The 20,390-nt window shown below is 59.6% G+C and overlaps 2 protein-coding genes across 10 annotated transcripts in view; one reads left to right on the top strand and one right to left on the bottom strand.

The window, feature by feature from the left end:
- Positions 1-632: 632 nt before the first annotated feature.
- MPG (N-methylpurine DNA glycosylase) lies at positions 633-7,419 on the top strand. 2 transcript variants are annotated; one of them, XM_087854360.1, is made up of 5 exons: positions 697-793; positions 1,411-1,448; positions 2,974-3,207; positions 4,046-4,250; positions 6,975-7,419. In XM_087854360.1, exons 3-5 carry the CDS (start codon positions 2,986-2,988, stop codon positions 7,349-7,351), a joined length of 804 nt encoding a protein of 267 aa, XP_087710486.1. In that variant the 5' UTR covers positions 697-793; positions 1,411-1,448; positions 2,974-2,985; the 3' UTR covers positions 7,352-7,419. The 2 variants fall into 2 exon arrangements, with proteins under 2 accessions (XP_045639764.1, XP_087710486.1); XM_045783808.2 differs by lacking the exon at positions 1,411-1,448 and having other exon boundaries at positions 633-793.
- Positions 5,534-20,390, bottom strand: part of NPRL3 (NPR3 like, GATOR1 complex subunit) — a 39,343-nt gene continuing 24,486 nt past the window's right edge. For 6 of the 8 annotated variants that reach the window (XM_087854348.1, XM_045783804.2, XM_087854343.1 and 3 more), the window contains 7 exons: positions 17,241-17,378; positions 16,112-16,268; positions 12,666-12,772; positions 12,082-12,211; positions 9,944-10,133; positions 9,020-9,212; positions 5,534-8,101 (listed from right to left, as the gene is read on the bottom strand). In XM_087854348.1, coding sequence (XP_087710474.1) covers positions 7,936-8,101; positions 9,020-9,212; positions 9,944-10,133; positions 12,082-12,211; positions 12,666-12,772; positions 16,112-16,268; positions 17,241-17,378 — 1,081 coding nt within the window. In that variant the 3' untranslated portion in view covers positions 5,534-7,935. The remainder of the gene's footprint in view (positions 8,102-9,019; positions 9,213-9,943; positions 10,134-12,081; positions 12,212-12,665; positions 12,773-16,111; positions 16,269-17,240; positions 17,379-20,390) is intronic. The other 2 variants (XR_015721283.1, XR_015721282.1) reach the window with 2 other exon arrangements.

Here is a 20,390-nt window from a genome sequence, read left to right as displayed (position 1 = left end):
AACGTGGGCGGGCTCCTCTGCGCATCTTTGGGCGGCAGAAGGGGTGGGGGCTCCACTGCAGACAGAATCCCCGGGCCCGCCCGTAATGATACCCCGGGCAGGGGGCAGGGGCTTCCGGACAGGCCTGGCATCCGCTTCCTGGGCAGTCTTCCTGGCCCACTCCCCACGTCCTCTCCCTTAGGTGCCTCCCGGAGGCCGGGAGCAAGGAATAACCCTCCGCAGTCCAGGCAGGCGTAACCCGAGACCGGGGCTCCGCCGCCACCTCCCCCACGCTCCCTCCATGTCACCCCACGGAACCGTCTGCGGGCCACCCCCCCCGACCCCCAACCGGGGCCCCTCGAGGACCTAAGCAAGACTCGTGACGGACCAAGCCTCTTGGGGGTCTGACCACTGGCGGGCAGCCGTGCAGGGACCGCCGTGCACGTGCGGGCGGGAGCCAGGTCACTGGGAAGAGCACCCGGCTGCGGGGGTTCGCGCCCCAACCCCAGCCGCCTTCCCGCCTGTCTCACGCCACAAGTGTCCCAGCAGGCCCCGGGCCTTTGTCCAGGATGGGAGGAGCCCCCCTCCCCCGTCCGGCCCCTCCCCCAGGGGCGGATCCGTGCCGCGCGCTCGCCGCCGCTCCCCCGGCTTCCGTCCGCCCCCGCGCAGGCGCCGACGGCACTTCCGGCTCGCGTTTGGGCGGGCGGGGGTCTCCCGGCGCCGTGGGTCTCGGCTCTGCGGGTCCTGGTGCCGCGGCTTCCTGCGCGTAGAGCCCCGGCCGAGGCGCGGGATGCCGGCGCGGGGCGCGGCCCAGGTGAGTGCGCGCTCCTCGCTCCGCGCACGGCCACCCGGCGCTGCGGCCGCGGAACGGGCTCGGGGGCCATGACCTCCCGCGGGGGGGGGGGGCACACGCGCTGAGCGAGCCCCCGGGCAAAGCCAGTCAAGCGCGCGCCGGCCCCTGACGGGAGCTGCAGTCCCCACCGATCGCCCCCCGGCGGGTCGGCCCCGCTCGGAGCTCCGTCTGCTCCTGGAAAAGTCGAGGCCCGACCCGCGGTTGCCAGTGAAGTCTGGGAGCAGCCCCGAGCCCGGGTTCCTGGTTCAGTGCTGTGCACCGAGGCCTCGCTCACACACCTCCTGCCGCGGGGCCAGGCCGCTGCGGAACTGACCTGGGTTGGCCCAGGGGGGGGAACTTTCTCACGCTCCCTACGTCAGTGTCAGTGACACCGGATCAGTGCAGTGTCTGTGGTCACTAACCCTGGTTTACCCAGGTGTGCCCTCCACCGGCTGGACCCGCTCGGGCAGGAGACCCTAGTTCTCAGGTTCTGCCTGGAGACATCCTGGGTGGAGCGTGTTTCTTCCTAACGGTCATTCATTGAGGGCTTGCTGCATGCCAGCGACATGCCTACCCGACTTCTCTCACTTTATTCTCAGAACCATCTTGGGCCACAGATGCGGGCTCCTTTCTACAGGTGAGAAAACAGAGGCACAGACACTTGAGGTCATCTTCCCGGGCCCTTTCTTGAGGGAGCCCTCATTTCTAACCAGGGCCACGGGTGCTTAGACGTGCCCAGGTACACGATTTGAGTCAAGGCTCACTTGAATGCAGTAGCAGGGGTCACTCCTGCCACTTAGTCCTGGGGCCAAACCACCACAAAGGCCTGTGAGGCGGGTTGAGATTCTAGGTCTATAATAGGGAAACTGAGGCCTTTCTGAGTCTCAGTCCGTGGACAGTTTTGAGTCCCTCACCACCCAGGGTGGGCCAGGGCTGACCCAGAATGACCCAAGTGCCATGAGGCAGGCAGGGGGCCAGACTCCGGGTGGCAGCGTCCCAGCATCTGAGCCCATGGCGGGTATTGGCAGATGGGCTGGGCTGCAACGACGGTCACGTCAGCGTCCACTCTCAGTAGACTGGCAGTCTCCTTTCAGTATGGAACGTCAGCACTTCTGTTAAAAATAATGGGTCTGTCACATGCCAAGGAGATGTGGGTACTACTGAAAACTAGCCCTTGTCGAGGGAGTTTCCGGGCCCCGCTGCTCACCTGCTCTTCATGGCGTCCCACTGGTAGAGCAGCTGGTCCCAGAACAGCTGAGGGTGTGTGGTCAGGTTTCTCGGCAGCACGTCGGAGGTGGGGTCTTGTCCCTTGGGAGATCTCGGCTTTGCCCCACCTCCTCCTTATCCTTAGGATGTCCTGGCCGTGAGAGTGAGGATAGCTGGGGACTCAGCAGGGGTCATGCCCTGAGCACTTGGGTTGGAGCAAAGAGGCAGCCCGGTGCCCCCCCAGCTGTGTGTTCAGGCCTTCCTGGCCATTCTGAGGAAGGGTTGGCACGGTGGGGGCCCTACCAACAGCTCAGCCGGGTGGGAGGGAGTGCAGAGAACACAAACATTCCTTCACCAAGCCCCATCAAGGTCATGGCTGTGCTTTTCAGTTCCTGGTTAGGGGGCACCTGGCTGGCTGTGTTGGAAGAGCCTGCGACTCTTGATCTTGGAGTCATGAGTTTGAGCCCCATGTCGGGTGTAGAGATTACTTAAATAAATAAATATAAAAAACCAATTGATTCCTGGTCAGGGTCAGTGCAAAGGGCTGGGTTCCAGAAACAAGAGCAGAAGTTTGTTTGGGGTCCATGTAGTGAGTGGCAGGCAGGGTGCCCGCACTCCTGTCTGAGGCCCCGGTGCCCACTGTCCCTCCTCGGGCCCTGCAGTGCGTTGCCATCACCCTGTGCATCTTCTGCACATGGACGGTGTGTGGATCAGAGTGGCTACTCCGTCCCCGCCACCGACAGCCTGTCCTCACGTGCAGGCACTTCCCAAGGCCGCCTGGGGCCCAGCGTGGGGCTGAGTCCATGGGTACAGCATTCTGTTTGCACCTTCCAACAACCCACAGGGGGCTGCCTCCATTTTACAGACAAGGCAAGCAGTCGAATACGGTCCTTCAACTGCACGGTCTTGACTTCACTCCAAAACCTAGTCAGAGGATTTGTCTGTTCCCCTTACAGCTTTCCCGCAGAATGGGGCAAAAAAAACAGCGACTGTCAGAAGCAGAACAGCCTCAGAGACTGCCAGACAGAGCCCAGACGCTTTCGCCTATGGAGCCCTGCTTGGGGCCGCCTGCAGCCCTGGGACCCCAGCGCAGCATCTACTTTTCAGGCCCAAAAAGCCACTCTGCACAGCTGGGATCTGAGTTTTTCGACCAGCCTGCTGTCCCCCTGGCGCGGGCATTTCTGGGACAGGTATTATCATGTGGCCAAGGAGCAGGCGGAAAGTCTTCAGGCTGAAGAAGACTCCGTTCCCCGACACTCAGCACTCCACAGGCTCTCCCTGGCTCCCCTGTGGGCTGGACTGCTCTCCTAGGTGCTCTGTGGACCCGAGAGCACTCGCCCCTCCAGTGATAGCCCCTGGCAACTACCCCCTGCCCTGTCCTCAGCTGGCCCTTCTGGGCCTCGCCCCTGCCCGGGGTGCTGGCTGAGCCGACTGCGGCCAGCTCATCTCCCTAGCATAGTGCCTGCACTGACCCACTCCTTGTGGAGCTGGCTACACCCAGGGCCGTGGTCCAGGCCAGGGGCACTGCAGGGCAGCTGGTCCTGCTGCTCAGAAAGGCCTTTCAGGGCCAGGTGGGTGGGAGCTAAGTAGGACGGTCCTTTGTGGTCAGTCCAGGTGGAAGGGGCCACACACGCTCTGGGCGTTCTGGGCAGCTGTGTGGGGACAACAATGGGGCCCTGTGCCCTCCATGCTGCCCTACCCCTGGCTAAGCATTTAAGCCCAAGGGAGCTAGGGGAGGAGGGGGCAGGGAGATGGAGGGCCCCACCAAGATTTGAAGTGTGTGAATTCACTAGTCCTGGTTTCCAGCCTGGCCCTGGCAGGAGCTTAACATAACTGCCACCTGTAGACAGGATACTTAGCAGGGCCTGTGTTCCCGGGACCAGTGAGCAGGACAGAGGGGACAGTAGGGGCCTGGCTGGACTTGGGTGCCCTCCCCCCTGAACTGGGGAGATGAGGCCCAGGCTGTGGGCTGTCACGGTTGAGTGTACCCCCGCCCCTCCCTGCTCTGAGAAAACAGACTGCCCACAGGTCCTGGTCCGACGACTTGATGATGGCACAGAGCTGCGTGGCCGCATTGTGGAGACGGAGGCATACTTGGGGCCAGAGGATGAAGCCGCCCACTCTAGGGGTGGCCGGCAGACCCCCCGCAACCGTGGCATGTTCATGAAGCCCGGAACTCTGTATGTGTATATCATCTACGGCATGTACTTCTGCATGAACGTCTCCAGCCGAGGTGAGCGGTGCTGGGTGCTGCTGCTTGGGGCAACAGGGGGCCACGGGCAGAGTCCCCTCAATCGGCAGCTCGGACATCCCTGGGAGGACCAGGCCGGGGCAGGTGTCGAAGCAAGGAGGTGTCACTGCTAAGCTAGGTTGGGTTTTAGGAACTCTGGCTATGCTCTCAGGGTGGTTATAGGTGCCAGGGGCCCGCACTGGATAGAGGTCAGGTCACTGACCTGAACATGGAGCTGACAGGTTCCACAAGGACACCGATGGTCACAGATCTCAAAGGTGGTGTCTTCTATGACCCAGGGTGGACCTGGGAGGGGCTGGGGAAATGAGGATGGTATGAGTTTGGGTTGAGTTGGGCTCAAGCCAGAGCCTCGCCAGGCAGTCAGCTACGGGGTATGAATCCTTCTCAGCTGGGGATGATTTTGCCACCTGGGGGGAGGCAGTGTCCAAAGACGTGTGGTCATCTCAGCTGGGGATGTGCTACTGGCATCTAGCATGTGGAGGCCAGGCATGATGCGGACTAGCTCACAAGGCACAGAATGCCCCCCACCCCAATCATCTGGCCCCAAATGTCAGTAGTGCCAAGTAGAGAGATGCTGGTCTAGAGCTCCCAGGAGAACCCACACACCCTGTGAGACCTGCTCTGGGGCAGCCTCTGTCCCACTGTGAGCAGGTGGCTGTTTTCCGGAAGGTCTGTGCTCAGAAGGAAGAGCCCACAGCATTGTCCTGCCAGAGGCACTGATGAACAGGAACAGGGTTTGCCTGGCCCACTCTGGCTAGCCAGTCCCAGCCTCTTGTGTCTGTTCAGCCTCCCCACTGCCCATCCCAAGAAGAGCAAATGCTTGAGGAGACCAGTAAGAAGCTTGGGGTCTGGTACGCTTTGTGTCACACACATCTGAGTGATTCCAGTGACCTGGGAGTTGTGATTGCACCGAGTAGACAGCTGGACATGTGCAGTGTCAGAGCCACAGGGGCTGAAGGACCTACAGGGGACCCAAGATTGGTCCTGTGCCCAGCACAAAGCAGGTGTCGAGTGAAGCTGAGTGACTGGACATCGGAGGACAGTAGGGACCATCCGTGAGGGTCCTCTTATCGTTCTGGAGAGCTTACTTTGGTTGTCTGGCTTTTCTTTAGCAATAGAACCAACCCTGTCTTGTGTAGTGGGACCGGACTCAGACAAGGAGAGACACTGAGTCTAGTGATGCCCAGGGCTATGGTCAACAGGAAAGGGAGAAGCCTGGCATTTGGTGGGATGGGGGGGGGGGAGTACATTGGGCAGGGCAGACATTGGAGGTGGCACGTTACTTTATGGACATGTGACCATCCAGGTCAAGGGGGCAGGAAACCGCACGGGTACAGACAGTGAAGGCCAGGGTCATCCAGGCAGAGTGAGAGAGAGGGGAGGCCAAGGACATGGTCGTTGCCTGCCTGCTCTCGGGGTGGTGGCGGCATATAAACCACCAGGAGGCAGGTAGTGTAGACAGAGGACTAGTGGGTAAGGATGGGGAGACCTGACAGGAAGAGGTTAGGGGTGGTGTCATGTTTTCATTGGGATGAGGGACTCAGATGCACTCCAGGATAGGGGTGTGGGGATGGAGGGGCAGGCTGCTCCTTCACCCCATGTGGGACAGTGAGGGACATGCATGGCACCCACAGGAAGCCCTGAGGCTGGTGGGCTGAGAGGAGCCCAGGAATCACAGAGGCACAGAACTCCCAAGGTTTGGTGTACCCCAAGTATATAACTGGCTGGTTAAGGGGCATCTGGTCACAAAACCCCCAACACTTGCCAGCTGCTGGTTACTTGACAGGGCTTGGCTGCTGTGTCCACTCGGGGCTCCCGGTCTGCCAATGGGGAGACCCTTGTGGCCAAGGTCCAAGGGTGGAAACTGGCCTGGCCAGCTGAGCCTCTCAGAGCCCCTGGGGGTTGGCCCAGTCAGGAAAGCAACCTTGCTGGAGGGTCAGAGTTCTGGCCAGGGCTCAGGGAGTTCAGGCAGATGCATCCTCTTGAGTGAGCCCCTTGGACTGGGGCACCTGGCTGGCTCAGCCGGCAGAGCGTGGGACCCGATCTCAAGGGTTTGGACTTTTGAATTCCACGTCCAGTGTGGAGACACTAGAAACAAAACAAAACTTAAAGTAACTTGGACTGCTGGTAGAAGCGCCGCGGCTAGAAGGGATCCTGGGGGAGGGGGCTCTGTGTTGGCATCTCCTCCCGCGCAGTTTCTTCCCTGGATCACTGGGCAGACTCACCCAGTATCATGAGCACACTGCTAGCTGCTCTGAGCCAACCTTCCAGCTTCCCCCACACACACCAGTGGATGAGGCAGATGGGCGAGCGTCAGAGGCTCGCCCAGGCCTGAGGCTTCCTGCTTCCTGGTGGGATGACAGTGCTCACAGACGACCGGCTCTCTGGGATTTCCTTGGCCAGCCTCACAGGTGCTGCCACTCATCAAACCAGATGAAGCCAGGGAGGCCGGCTACCAGCGCCCACCATGCTTTTTTAAACATAGGTTCTCCCTAGCTAGTGGTCAGGCGTTCGGGCTGCTGGGCGCAGCTCACCTGGTGGCAGGTGCAAGGGTGCAGGACGTGGAGGCGGCAGACGTGTGGATGGTGAGTACAGGGGTGCTCAGGAAGGCAGCTGCAGCGCCTCCATAGCATTTATGTGCCCTGGGGTCGGGAGGGCAACAGCCTGGGGAGGCTTGGCTTTAAAGGCTGTCCGTCTGTCCCACAGGGGATGGCGCGTGTGTCCTGCTGCGAGCGCTGGAGCCCTTGGGGGGCCTGGAGACCATGCGGCAGCTTCGCAGCACCCTCCGCAAGGGCACCGTGGGCCGAGCCCTCAAGGACCGTGAGCTGTGCAGTGGCCCCTCCAAGCTGTGCCAGGCCCTGGCCATTGACAAGAGCTTCAACCAGCGGGACCTGGCCAAGGACAAGGCTGTGTGGTTGGAGCGCAGCCCCCCGGGGTCCAGTGAGCCAGCCGTGGTGGCAGCAGCCCGAGTGGGCATTGGCCATGCAGGAGAGTGGGCCCAGAAACCCCTCCGCTTTTATGTCCGCGGCAGCCCCTGGGTCAGCGTGGTAGACAGAGCAGCTGAGCAGAACGCACAGGACTGAGCAAGGGTCCGCTCCAACAAGGCTTTTTAACTGCTTAAAAACCAAATAAACGCTTTGTGTCTAGAAAACAGTACTGCTTGTATCTGCGTCACAGCCCCCCTCAGTGGTCTCCCTCCAGGGCAGGACACTGGAGGCCGTGTGTGTGCAGGAGGTTGGACACACTGTCCCTCAGGCCTGTGTGAGGGAGGGTGGGGGACACCAGTGCACACTCACCCCAAAGCTGTGGGTCAGCCCAGGCCCTCGTGCGGCAAGTGTCCAAGGCGGGATGGGCCACAGTGGGGCGGGCCAGGAAAGGCACAGCACTCTCTGGGAGGGCAGTGGTGGAGGGGGCCGGGCTGGGAGGAGGGTCTGAGAGAAACGCATGGCCGGGGTCTGTGTGTGGGAAGCCCGCAGGCCCGAGTCCTGGACGCTCCCTCCAGCTGGGAGCCTCGTCTCAGCTCAGACACTGAGGCTGTTTCAAGGACCAGAGGAGAGTGAGAACATGGAGGGCAGTTGCCCCAAGGCTGCTGCCGGACGGTACTCCGGCCTCACGCCCCCGGCCCATGGCAGTAGCCCGCCTCTGCTTCCTTGTCCTCGGCCTGGCCTCATGGGAGCAGTGCCTGGAAGACGGCGATGACCGGGTCCTCATGGGTGGTCACCACCAGCACGCTGCGGAACTTGTCGAAGAGCGTGAGCAGCTGGGAGCGCCGTGTGTTCTCGTTGTACATGATCTCCTCCAGGTGGTGGCGGCCGCGGAAGTAGTGCAGGAGCCTGGGGGAGGGGAGGGCAGTGTGAGCCCCGGCAGCCTCCGCCCTAGGAGCCACAGGCGGGGATCAGCGCTGAGCTGCCCACAGACCTGAGCAGAGCTGCCAGGGATCTCAGGGCCTCCGCCCCCGGCAGGGGCAGGTGAGTGCTCCGGACCTGCTGCCCACCACGTGCCCTCAGGTGGGTCCACGAGGACACGGCTCTTCAAACCCTGGAGGCCCCGAGCCCGCAGGTCAGCATGCTCAGCACCCTGACGGCGGGGGGGGGGGGGGGGAGCGCAGGGGGACGAGTCTGCCAGGGGCATCTTTCTTTCATGCTGCTGCAGCAGCGACGCCCATAGGGCTCTGGGCCCAAACAGGGTCATGGCTCTAGGAGCTGCTTGGGGCTGGGGCTGGCACAGAGGAGGCCCAGACCCAGCTGGTTTCAACAGTCGCCTGGCATGCGGTTCTTACCTGGGGGCTTGCCCCCGGTTAGCCTCACCCCACCCAGAAAGCCATACACCTGCAGAGCCCCCCAAGTCAAAGGTGGGTGTGACAAAGTCTGTCACCAACAAAGAGGGGTCCTGGACACCACCGCCCCCAGCCTGGGCTGAGAGTTTTCCCAGGAGGGAAAGATCCCTACTAAGCCTTGTGAGGATGAGAACCTGCCGCAGCTTCCAAAGTAACAAGGAGCACCCAGGAGGTCTTGCAGGGACTCCCGGCTGGCAAGGGCACCGGGCCTGGTGTCTCAGCGACAGACCGTGCTCCCCACAGCGGGGACACACAGGTGCCAGGTAGGGACATGTGAGTGCTTGAGACGCCACCTCAACCAGCAACTGCCGTTTGTCACCAGTGGACGTAAGCTGGGGTTGTGCTGGGTCAGTCCCCATCCGCTTTCCATTCTGACCCCAGAACTGGCCCAGCCCCGCAGGTCACCCTGCCCCACCTGGCAAACATGCGGAGGTCCTCGGGGTTCTGGGCGGCAGGCACGCTGAGGATGGCAGCCCGCTCGTGCTCGGACAGGCTGGCCAGCAGGTTCTCGGTCATCCTCTTGTTCAGTGGTGAGTCCCCACTGGGGAGAAGCTCCGCACTCGAGTTGTCCATGCTGGGGCTAGTGAGGGTCATGTCATCACTGCTGGCTGTGGGTGGGCATGGGTCAGGGAGCAGCCGGCCCCCCACACACCCCTGGTGCACCCGCTGTGCCATCTGTCTCCACCAGGAATTCTCTGCCACACCCCAAGGGAGGCCTGCCCATCCGACCCCTCGCACCCAAGATGGACACGGACGGGCCCTGAGCAAGGCTGGGTCTTTGCACTGAACTTGAAGATCAAGGTCAGGCCTCAGTCTAGGGAGCCTTCCAGCCCTTTGTCTCCCCCCAGCCTGGGGAAGCCTGGGGGACCTGGGGCTTGGCAATGGGCTGCATCCTTTGGGCGCAGGTGGTGGCCAAGGTGGCTCTTCTGAGAAGCGACTGTGAGAGTCAGTGCCTTGTCACAGGCCCCGGCACAGCGGACTCAAATGTCCTCCTAGCAATGGTGTGAAATCTGATCGCAGGCGGTCCCGGACTTGGGCAAGCCCCCTGCTCAGGAGCCCAGAGGGACAGCCTCAGAGCCAGAGACGTGCAGGCAGGTGAGGGAAAGGGGTCTCCTGCCCTCCTTCAAAGGAGAGCTGCTCAGCAGGGGACAGCGGCTGCCTGTGCGAGGACCCAACTGCCCACATAAGGGGTGGGCGTGTATGCGCACGGATGGCCACGTGAAGGTGCCTGGGTCACTCCCAGCACTGCCCACGTCGGGATCCTGGCTGCCACTCCCAAGTGCCCTCCCAAATGCTACCCCCACCCGGCAGACAGAGGCCCTGGGCAAGGGGCTCCTACTTGGGGAACCAAAGCTGAGAGCGTTGGGTGTGCTGAGGCTGCGGCCGCTGACCCTGGCGGTGAAGGGGACATCGTCGTCTCGAGGGTGGGGCTCGTCCTCACTGGGCGAGGCCATCAGGCACACGTAGGTGTGCAGCTGGACCAGGAGCCTGTGCTGCAGCATCCACACCACCATCTGAATGAGCTGCGTCTGCAGGGGAGGCAGCAGGAGGCCCAGGGCAGGGGAGGAAGGCCGGCCCCTCCCCACTGCCCTGTTCCCTGCCAGGGAGGGTAAAGGAGCCACGACCTGAGACACGATCCCCACGAGTCATCCCAAAGGTAAGGGGTCCATGAGCTCCACAAGGCTCAAGGCACAAGCCCCCCACCTCAGAAAAGGGCCTCTCAGCTGCCGGTCGGTCTGCAAGACCAACTCCTTGCTCCAGGGAAGGCCGCAAGAGCACCTGCTCCCACCCCACACACGGGCTGCCCGTGTGTGGCCTTCTGTGCCCAGAGCTGAGGAGCCGGGCCGATGACACGGAGGCCCCTGCTCTGCCCCGTCTCCCTCCACCCACTCGGCCCTGTCGCTCTGACCCCCACACACAGAGCTGGGCCTGTGGGGACCTCCCCACGGTGACCTGGACACTGTTCACAAAGAGGCTGCAGGCAGCTGCCCTGAGCCCGAGCCCAAGGACAGGGAGCCCTGAGGGGATTGTGGTCCTAGCACATGCAGTCCACCCTTCTGTCACGGGGCTGGCACCTGACCAGCGCCAGTGGGGAGCCCTGTGCAGGCCCAGCTGGAGCACAGCGAACAGGAAGGTCACACTCCTGCCTGCTCAGCTTTGGGAGTCCCCTCCTGGGAAGGGACGGCTGACCAGGCATGGAAATAGGGATGTGCCATGGGCATGTTAGGACCTGGTCAAACCAAATAAAATTGAACAAGATTGTAAGATAATTTAAATTAAAAAATCAAACAAAGAGGCTTCATAAGCACTCAAGAGCACACTCCAGGCCCCGAAGCAGGAGGCGTGACAAGCAGACGCCTCACCCTGGGACTGCACAGAACCGAACCCAGCTCCATGTGAGTCCCTTGACCAAGCACAAGGCAGCCCCCCCGCCCCCACTGCCGGCATAGCCTGGAAAATCCACCCGCCATCCGGACCATTAGGAAGCTTCTGCTGCGGGAAGTGGGGGCACAGATGCAAAGTGTGGCTTTCACTGAGCTGGCACGGCCTGGCACAGTTCCTGGAAACCGAAGGCCCCATGAAAGACGGCCTTTAGAACTCTGTTGCACTCAGCATCTGAATGAACTCAAGAACCAGGATCTCCTCCTCATTCACAACTTGAGAAGGGAAAGGGTTTGCTTTTAAGGACTGGTTTTGCCTAACAGATCTCGCACTTACTCAAAAAAAATACTTTCCTTCTGAAGACAAAGCCTTGAGAACACTCAGCCCCAGCACTCGTCCCTGTGTGTCCCAACCCCTGGCCCATCCTGACTCTGTGCTGGCTCCCTGCCCAGAGTTCCAGAGCTCCAGGCGTTCAGCACAGGGGAGAGAGCCAGAGGCTCATTCTGGGGTCCAGGCCGCACCTGACCCAGAACTCACCAGTTCATTCCATATGCTTCATACCTCCCTGGATGAGCCCTTGCCACCCCCAGCAACCCCACCTGTCCCTTGCCTGGACCCAGGCCCACCGGAGCCTGTCCCAGGCCTGTCCTCTCCAGATCCTCTTGGATGAGGAGATCCTGGGGACCAGTGAGCCCAGGACTTGGACCCACATACCTTGTGGCCACCTGGACCATGGAGGGGAAGAGAGCAGGAAGCCAGGGCCCAAGTTCATTGAAAATAAAGCTGAGTCTGCATCCCCCCAGGAAAGGTTACCACTGTCCTGCCACCTGGGCCTCTTAACTCGGTTCTAACCCCAAGAACCGCTCACGGCAGCCAGGGTGGATGGAGGTGGGACTTGGGACTGCCCAAGTGTCTGTAGGTGGCCTGGCTGAGGAGCCAGCTTTTGGTCACCCTGGCACGACATGTACCACCTACACTACCAAGCCCCCTCCTCCCCAAAACCCAGGCTAAGGGTGCAGCAGCACTGGGGGCCCTGGGATGAGGAACTGACACTGGGTGGGTAGTTCCTGGACTCCCTGGACTCCTGCGACTTACCTCCTGCACAGGGGGGGCGAGGGGGTTCCTGAACTCTGACAAGGAGACAGGCAAGGAGAACTTAGCAAGGACAGAGGGCAGGTCGTGAGCCGGAAACTGACGGGAGAACTGTTCGGCCAGTGGGGAGTACCTGGGGAGAGGGGAGGCAAGCATGCCCATGAGCTCAGGAGGCCTCTACACTGCTTCATGACATGTGTGTCCTGGCCACGAGCCCAGGGTGGACAGCAGGGAGGCGCAGCACAGTAGGTGGCCCAGGATGGGTGCCATGAGGACAGAACACAGATGCTTTCCCTCGAGGGGCAGCAGGAGCCATGGGCACAAGCCAAAGCCCCTCTGAGCCCTCAAGTCAAGATGAAGCCTCCCAACCCCCACCAAGCACCCCATCCACAGCCCACCGGCCAGCAGGCAGGGGCCTGCACGGGGGCTTTGAACGCCAGAAGCACAGGCCCAGGACAGGGCCACTTGGCACTGCACCAGGCCAGAATTAGAACCCAAACGCAGCAGAGGCCAGCAACCAAGCCCAAGCGGGGGCCCAGCTGAGCAGGGGAGCACCATCCCGGGCTCTGGCAGCCAGAGATACTCACAGACACACGCTGGCGTTGGGAGAAAGCATGTAGACATTGTTCTCACACAGCGGGTAGATGATGATGGCCTTGCCCCAGTACACCAGGTGGGCCGCGAGCTGGAAAACCTGCAGGCAGTGGGAGCTGGGAGGGTACTGCCTGACTCTCCGGCCCTTACCTGGGCGTTCGTCACAGCACACACACAATAACCCGTTTTATCCCTGGCCCCTGGTGTGGTCTGGGACAGTAACTTCCCGTAGGACCCTGTCCAGGCCAGCAATGAGGAAAGGTCTTATGAGCATGGGGACATCTGAGGTGCCCAGGACCATGGGGTCAGCGCCTTGGCTGGACAACAAGACAGAGCCCAGCATGGGGATGGGTTTCCACATGGCAATGGACGTAGGGTCCCGGAACCCGTCCTGCCCCTCCTGCACTCGTCCCTGTGTGTCCCAGCATCCCTAGACCACATCCCACTGCCTGGCTGCCCTGGACTCTCAGACAGGATGGGCCACAGACAGACTAGGATGCCAGAAATTCCATCCAACCTCAAGACGGGAGCCCAGGTCTGAGAATACAGCACTGCAGGACCTCCGGGCAAGGCGGCAGACATTCCTGGTTCTGTGTCACCCAGGTGCACTGTGCCATCACTGAGTGCCCCCCGGGTGGGGGTCACCCCACCCCACACACGAGGCCCAGACAGTGCGGAGTGCACTTCCACCTCGCCTCGGCAAACAGAACCACCGGTGCCAACATGGCAGAACTTCAGCTCCTTCACTGCTGCTCTTCTCTCTCATCCCAAGTCCCGCTGACACCCGCTCCACAGCATCGATATGCCTACTTTCCTCCCTCTGCCGTCGCCCCCACCTGTGGTGTCTACCTCCCACCTCTCCCTGCAGCCAGAGTGCCGTTCTGGAGACCAGAGGTCTGAACTCGTAGCTCAGGCTGAAGTCCAGCTCCCGGCAGGGACACGTTCTCCAGAGACTCCGGGGGAACAGCCACCCTACCTCCTCTAGCAGCGACCTTCCTTGGCGCATGGCCACATCCCTCCAATCCCTGCCTCCATGGTCATACCCCCTACCCATCTCTCACAAGGGCCCTGTGGTGACACCTGGCCCACCCGGACCATCCAGGGTCACTGCCCACCTCAGAATCCTTCATCACATCTGCAAAGTCCCACATGAGGTTGCGCTCACAGGACCTGGGGAGTAGGATGTGAAGGTGTGTGGGGAGCCAATCACAAGGAATGGACAGTGTGATCCTAATTTTGTGATTCAAAGATAATGTGTTAATAACGGACACATACAAAAAGTCTAGAGGAATCTACAGTGGTTATCTCTGTGATACAGGATTGCAGGGATTCTCTGTGCCCGTAATTTGTGTGATATTTGAATTTTTATAAGAACATATTAACTTTATCATGACAAAAAAGTCCAAAACGGGGAGGTGGGTGGGAGGATGGGTAAAAGAGGTGAAGGGGATTAAGAGTGCACTTATCTTGGGGAGCAGTGAGTAACATATGGAGCTGCTGACTCACTATATTGTACACCTGAAACTAAGAGAACACTGTACGTTAATTATGCTAGAATTAAAATTAAACAAAAAAGCCCAAAATACTGACTTTGCCTATGATGAAACATGAATTATTTAAGATTTTATTTTTTCTTAAGCAATCTCTACACCCAACGTGGGGCTCAAACTCACGACCCCAAGATCAAGAGTCACACACGCTGCCGACCAAGCCAGCCAGGAGCCCTGAGAACAATTTCTCCCTAGTGGGGCCATCCGTGCTTGGGGCTCCAACGGGCTCAGCCAGCTCTGCTGTCCTTGGAGCCCCCTTGGGGCCAACTGCCACAGGTGGCAGCAGGTGCAGAGGCCGGGGAGGCTGACCACCGCCCCAGCAGGAAACCCTGATTTGAAGAGGGCTCAGTGGGGAGAATTACAGAAGGAAAAAACAGTCTCCCCATGGCAAGGCTAGGTCAGGGAAGTGAAGGGGACATCACCAAAGCTTCATCTTTGTCCAGAGACCGAGAAACTTGAAAGCTTTGAAAGCTTAGCCGGTCAGAACACAAGCTCTGTGCTGTGTACGGAAGAACTAGCACATTGAAGGTTCTGTCTTGTGGATGCTACGAAGGTGAGCAGGGCATGGTCTTCACCGGGTCCCATCCAGTCCAGGAGCCCGTAGGACAATGCACGAGAGCAGAATCCGATAAATAATTTCACAGGGGATGGACAAAGGTCACGGGGTATAGACAAGGGAAAGACTCATTCTGGATGACAGAATCAGAAAATGCTGCTTTGGGAAACACAGGCCTGAGAGTTAAGCTCCCCCAACATGCTAAAGACCAAAGGCCAAAGGCGTGCCTCCTGGGGGGTGGGGATGGGCAGGGGGGCAGGCAGGCCTGCCTCACACCTGGGCTCCTCTTCCTCAGCCTCAGAGAGCCACCGCTCCTGGGCCAGGTCCTGCTGCCCTCTGGTGGCCACACAGTGCTCACCGTGACCAGACCCCAGTCCAGCCCTCATCCGTCACTTGGAAGGCACAACTGCCTTGGGACCTTCAACTTCTTCCTGTGCTTCTCCTCACTCCTTGGCCCCAACCCAGGCTCCAACCAGATCACAGCCAGGACTGAGGGGTCCTCCATTCAATCTGAAACTGTAGGGGTGCCTGGATGGCTCAGTTGGTTGGGCATCCGGCTCTTGTTTTCAGCTCAGGTCGTGATCTCAGGATCATGAGATCGATCCCTGAATTGGGCTCCCTGCTCAGCCGCGGGTCTGCTAGGGATTCTCTGCCTCTCCCTCTGCCTCTGCCTCTCCCCCAGCTCGCACGTGCTCAGGCACGCTCTCTCTCTAATAAATAGATAAATCTTAAAAAAACAAAAACAAAAAATTGCAGCCCACAAGCACATGGCTCAGCAAGACAGTAGGACCTCACACAGAACACAGGCCTGAATGCACATACAAGGGGGGTGGTCAAGGCCACCAAGATAGGTCCTGGTTCTGCACACAGGTGGGCCCTCACCTCCCACACTGGCAAAGTAGAGATGTGGAACTGCTTTCCCACACAGTGACACCCTGCGGGCCCCTGGTTCAACCCTGCAAGCCCCCAGCCCTGGCACCCCATCCTCCACAGCCCAGTCACCCAGCACCTGGAGGGCCTCATGCCTCACGACTCCCGGACACAGAACATAACATCAGTCCCAGGGCCAGTTCACAAAGCCAGCCCTGAAGCCAGGCCTGACTCAGATTCCAGCACTTGGAGCGAACCCAGCAACTACCCATCCCACCACCGCAGGCCATGCAGTGGCTCTCAGCTAGACAGAGGCAGGTCCTGGGGACACGGCACACAGGCATCCTGCTTTCCTGATGCCTGACCTCCCACCTCCTCCCAGGGACCAGCTTCTCTGATGTGCCTACCCCTCCCCCACTGGTTGTCCCCTTTTTAGGGTGTGTCTGCAGGCCCCCAGGGGTACCTGCAGCAAGGCCAGGTCTGCATCCTGGGCCAGCTGCTGCAGGTTCCTCACGGCGGATGTGGTCTTGATCACGCGCACCAGGGCTGGGGAGCAGTCCAGTGGGAGCTCACCCAGCAGGGACTTCTCATCACTGAGCAGCAGCAGAGCGTGGTACGGGCTGCAGAGCAGAGTCACAGGGTCAGCGGGACATGCGGGCTACAGGCCCCCTAACCAGGCACGTACCTGGAACACACAGATACTGAACCCGAGAGAAGAGGCCACTGGAAGGGTTAGACGGGAGGGCAGCAGTGTGTCCTGGGGCCTTTAAAAAGCCACAAGGATTACTATAGCCCTCAGAAAAAACCAAGTGGAACAAATCTGAAGAAGGCCTGACGACCCAACGCCATCTCCCACCTCTGGGACTGCCCAGCAAACATTTGTTGACTGAAAAAATACATGAATCTTTCCCAAGGAAAGAGTCCCAAATATGGAAAAGCAAAATCCCTGCCACAGGCTATGAATAGAACTACATAAAAATATACTTAGCGAGGAAGTCCAGGAGGAAGGACAGGACTTAGCGCATAGACAGGGCAAGGGAGAGAGGGTTATGTGTGCCCTGCTTTCTCTCATCTTCCAATTTTCCGTAATGTGCCCAGATTTCTTTTTTTAGTTAAAAAATATCTAAGGAAACAGGGGACTTTAATGGGGGGGGGGGTTGTGAAAACTGAGCTTAGCTCTTTCCTTGCAGGAAACCCGTTAAATTAAGAAACTGAGCTCCCACAAGGTCTGATTCAAATGCAGGAGGTCCGGTGAGCAACACTGGGAAGACGACACTCCGCCCACAGTGTGGCTTCCCTCCAGGGTGCTCAGCCCCTACAGCCCTGCCCAGGCCTGAGGAGAGGACCCTCGAGCACAGAGCCTCATCACCCAGGCAGTGCCGAGAGGGCCCAGAGGAAACTCGCGGTTGGGCATTCTGGACAAGAACCAGACCCCAAAATATGCATTTTTACTTCCTTCCATGAACAGTAGAGCCTTACCTGCCAGAGCCTGTGGCAGGAAAAAAGAGAACCCTTGAAGGAAGTAACCAGTAACACGTCAGGCAGAAGCTAGAGGGAAGGGCCGCAGGCAGCATGCACGGGCTGGCACTCACCGGATGGCTTTCAGGCTCCGCTCGATGGCCTCAGGGGGGATGAGGCTGGCCGCGGCGTAGTGAATCTTGTGGGGCAGGCAGAAGCTCACCTCCAGCCAGCTGTTGATGTGGAGACGCACCACGCCAGACGTACACAGGCTGCAGAGAGCGGGCCCCAGCCTGTCAGCGACCATCGCTAACCCAAGTCACTTCTGACCACACACACAGGTGACACAAAACCCCGGCACACTGCTCCTGATGCTCGGAGCAAACTGCACGTGAAACCCTCGGGCAAGAGAGCATCTTCCAGATCTCAGTGGGTTTAAGAGAAGAACACACACCCATGTATCTCTGGGTAGCCCTGGAATCTGTAGTCCAACCACAGTGCCAGGACTTGAGAGAAGCCTCTTCTATGTCTGTCCCAGAGGCTACACTAAGGCCTCCTCAGCACCGCGGTGAGAGCCAGGCCCTTTGCACACCCCACGAAGGCCCCATCACAGGAGGGCAGCCAAGCAGGACAGGGCCCGTCTCCAAAAAGGGGAGGTGAGCAGGAGGGGAAAGGTGTGTGTGGGGGTGCCGAGACCCCCACAACGTGCTGTCAGGGAGGGGCACATGGCACCCACCTCCCTACAGATGTGAGCAGTGCCCAAGCCGTACCACAGCAACCATCCAAGCCAGCCTCAGCTGCAAACCTCTCACTCCCCAGCTCCTTGGTGATGGCAATTTGGTTCTTTCAGGGCCAAACACTGGTCAGGCCACATACGGCCACCTTGTCCCTGAATCCTTGTTTCTCCCACATCCCACCTTGACCGTCTGCAAATCCTGTCTGCTCTACCCACAGGGAGGTACAAAGTCCAGACCTTCTCAGCACCAGCCCCCCATCCATCCTCCCTACTCTGACAGCCAAGGCCCCCAAATGCCGGGAGCCCCACATGACCTGCCCACTTTTCTCTGACTTTGTCTCCTACCCCAGGCCGTTTGGGTCCACCTGTACTGGCCGCTCTGCTCTTCTCGGCCTCTAGTGCTCCATCCAGGTGCCCTGGGTTCCTTCCTCGTTTCAGGTCTCAATTCAAGCCCCCCACCTTTTCAGTGAGGTTGTGAGGCGAGCCCTGGCCCCAGCCTCACAGGCAATCTGACTGCTGTGTGGTCACATGCGTCTGGGCACTTGACCACGGGATACACCTACTCGTCTGCTGGCTGATGTCGTTTCCCCGACCAGAATTCAGGTACCAGCTGTGGGCTTGGGGTTCATTAACTGCTCCCCACACAGCTGGTCAAGTGTCGGGCACCTGGGGAGCAATGAGAACCATCCCATCAACACAGGAAGGAAAGGGGCCCAAGGAGCATGCTGCCGACTCCGGGTGGACTATGTCTCAGGAAGCCCGGGCCACAGAACAGGTTTCTGGGGGCTCCACATTAGGCAGTGGCCCCAGATGCCCCACAGCGGACAGCCACACACAAAGGAGCTGTTCCCAGCAGGCGCTTCTGAAACGCTCCAAGGAGAAGCCAGCCTGACAGCACCCAAAACCTAGCTCACAGCTCCTGTGCTAAGGGCCAATAGCACTTGGTATCTGGCATGCAGAAGTGGCTATTTGGGCAAAGCCCCCATGGCTGGTCCTCACCACACCCCTGGCAGGTGGACAAGAGGGGAATGTGTGCCCACTGTCAAGGCCGGGCCTGGCCCAGTTCTTCCCATCACATTCCAACCCCACTCTGCAATTCCCAAGTGGCCGGAGAGGCTAAGACACCCACATCCGGCAGAGTGTGGGGCGGGCCATGGCTCAGGAGGCCCGTCTCAAGACCTCCCTCGGGGGCAACACAGAGGCCCGGTGCTGGCAGGCAGCACTATGGCCCACACTGCCCACAGCCACAGGCTGATCTTACCATCTCTTCCCTGAAGCCTCAAGCAGCAGACCAACTACCACAGGCTTCTCCACAGGTCCACCCAAAGAGCCGGCAGGACCTGTGGGCAGCAGTTTTCTCAGGCAGGGAATGCGTAATGAGGAGAAAAAACAGTGGGAAGAACACAGAGCACTGTGACCCTAGAATTCCTGCCAACACCACTATCTGCTCATTGCCAACTGGCCCACAACTCCCAAACACCATCTGCCTGCCCTGCCTAGAGGCATCAGGAAAACCCATGCCCCACTCCCAAGATATCTGTGCCACCGAGCAGTCCCCAGAGGGAGGGTCCGAGCACCCATGGCTGCAAGGGTGGGGGCTGCAAGCTGTGGCTGAGTCTGGAATGCAAAGGTTTGGTCACTGCTGATGCCACAGTCCCTCAGGGTGAAACCCATGAGTGGGTCTGATGAGTGTCATGATGTAGGGAAGAGATCCAGAGAACGGACTGCTAAGTAAGTAAATGGAGCGGACGGAGGTTCCCAGAGCCTCACCAAGCTTTGGGCAAGGGTCTTTGCGGGTGGACAGCTCCCATCAAACCCTGAGAAACAGCCTCTTACAAAATCCAAGGTCACACCACTTGAGAGCTGCCTAGTGTATCAGACTCTCAGCATCCATGTATAAAAGGAAGAGAAGAACGAGGAAAAGCAGGGCTGCAGGGAGAGTGAACTTGACAAAGCTAACACGGGTAGGCCCCTCCCTCCTCTATTTCACTATATACCTGGACAGAAAGGCTGGTGGACTGAAAAGACAGGTCTGCTTCTAAGCTGTCGTCCTCAGGTATGGCTCAGAGTGGCAGCTGGAACACCGGAGAATCAGATTAAACACGGAGACCCCTACTGTTTCACACGGAGCTGTCTGTGCTCCCCCAGGAGCTCAGCAATGCCGTGTGCATGCACACACGGGCGTGGGGTCTTTTCAGAGTGGGAGAGACGCTCCCACATTGGTTCCCTGGTTTTCATGTGGATTTTACTCCACTTTTCCAGGCATCTGCTCACCCACTGGCCACGTCCACCCATGGAGTACCTCGCACGAGAGGCAGTGTGGAGACTGTGTGGACTTACAGCCACCCACACGGCGCCCTTGGGAAGCCCGTAAGTCCGCCTGCAGCAAGAGGTGAGCCAGGAGGCACACTGACGTCTGCCAAGACGAAGGGAAAAAAGCTTTGTCTCTGTTTGGTTCCTTCCTAACGCTTCCAGGGTAGAGGGAGCCCACCCTCTGAAAGCCTCTCTGAGGCTACATTTCATGTGTGTATTTATTATCATTGCAGTG

This window comes from Ursus americanus, chromosome 2 (assembly GCF_024610735.1).
Source record: "Ursus americanus isolate L20-20 chromosome 2, mUrsAme1.1.p, whole genome shotgun sequence".
NCBI lineage: Eukaryota > Metazoa > Chordata > Mammalia > Carnivora > Ursidae > Ursus > Ursus americanus.
The sequence above is the reverse complement of the archived record's forward strand: the minus strand, read 5'-3'. Positions and strand labels throughout refer to the sequence as shown.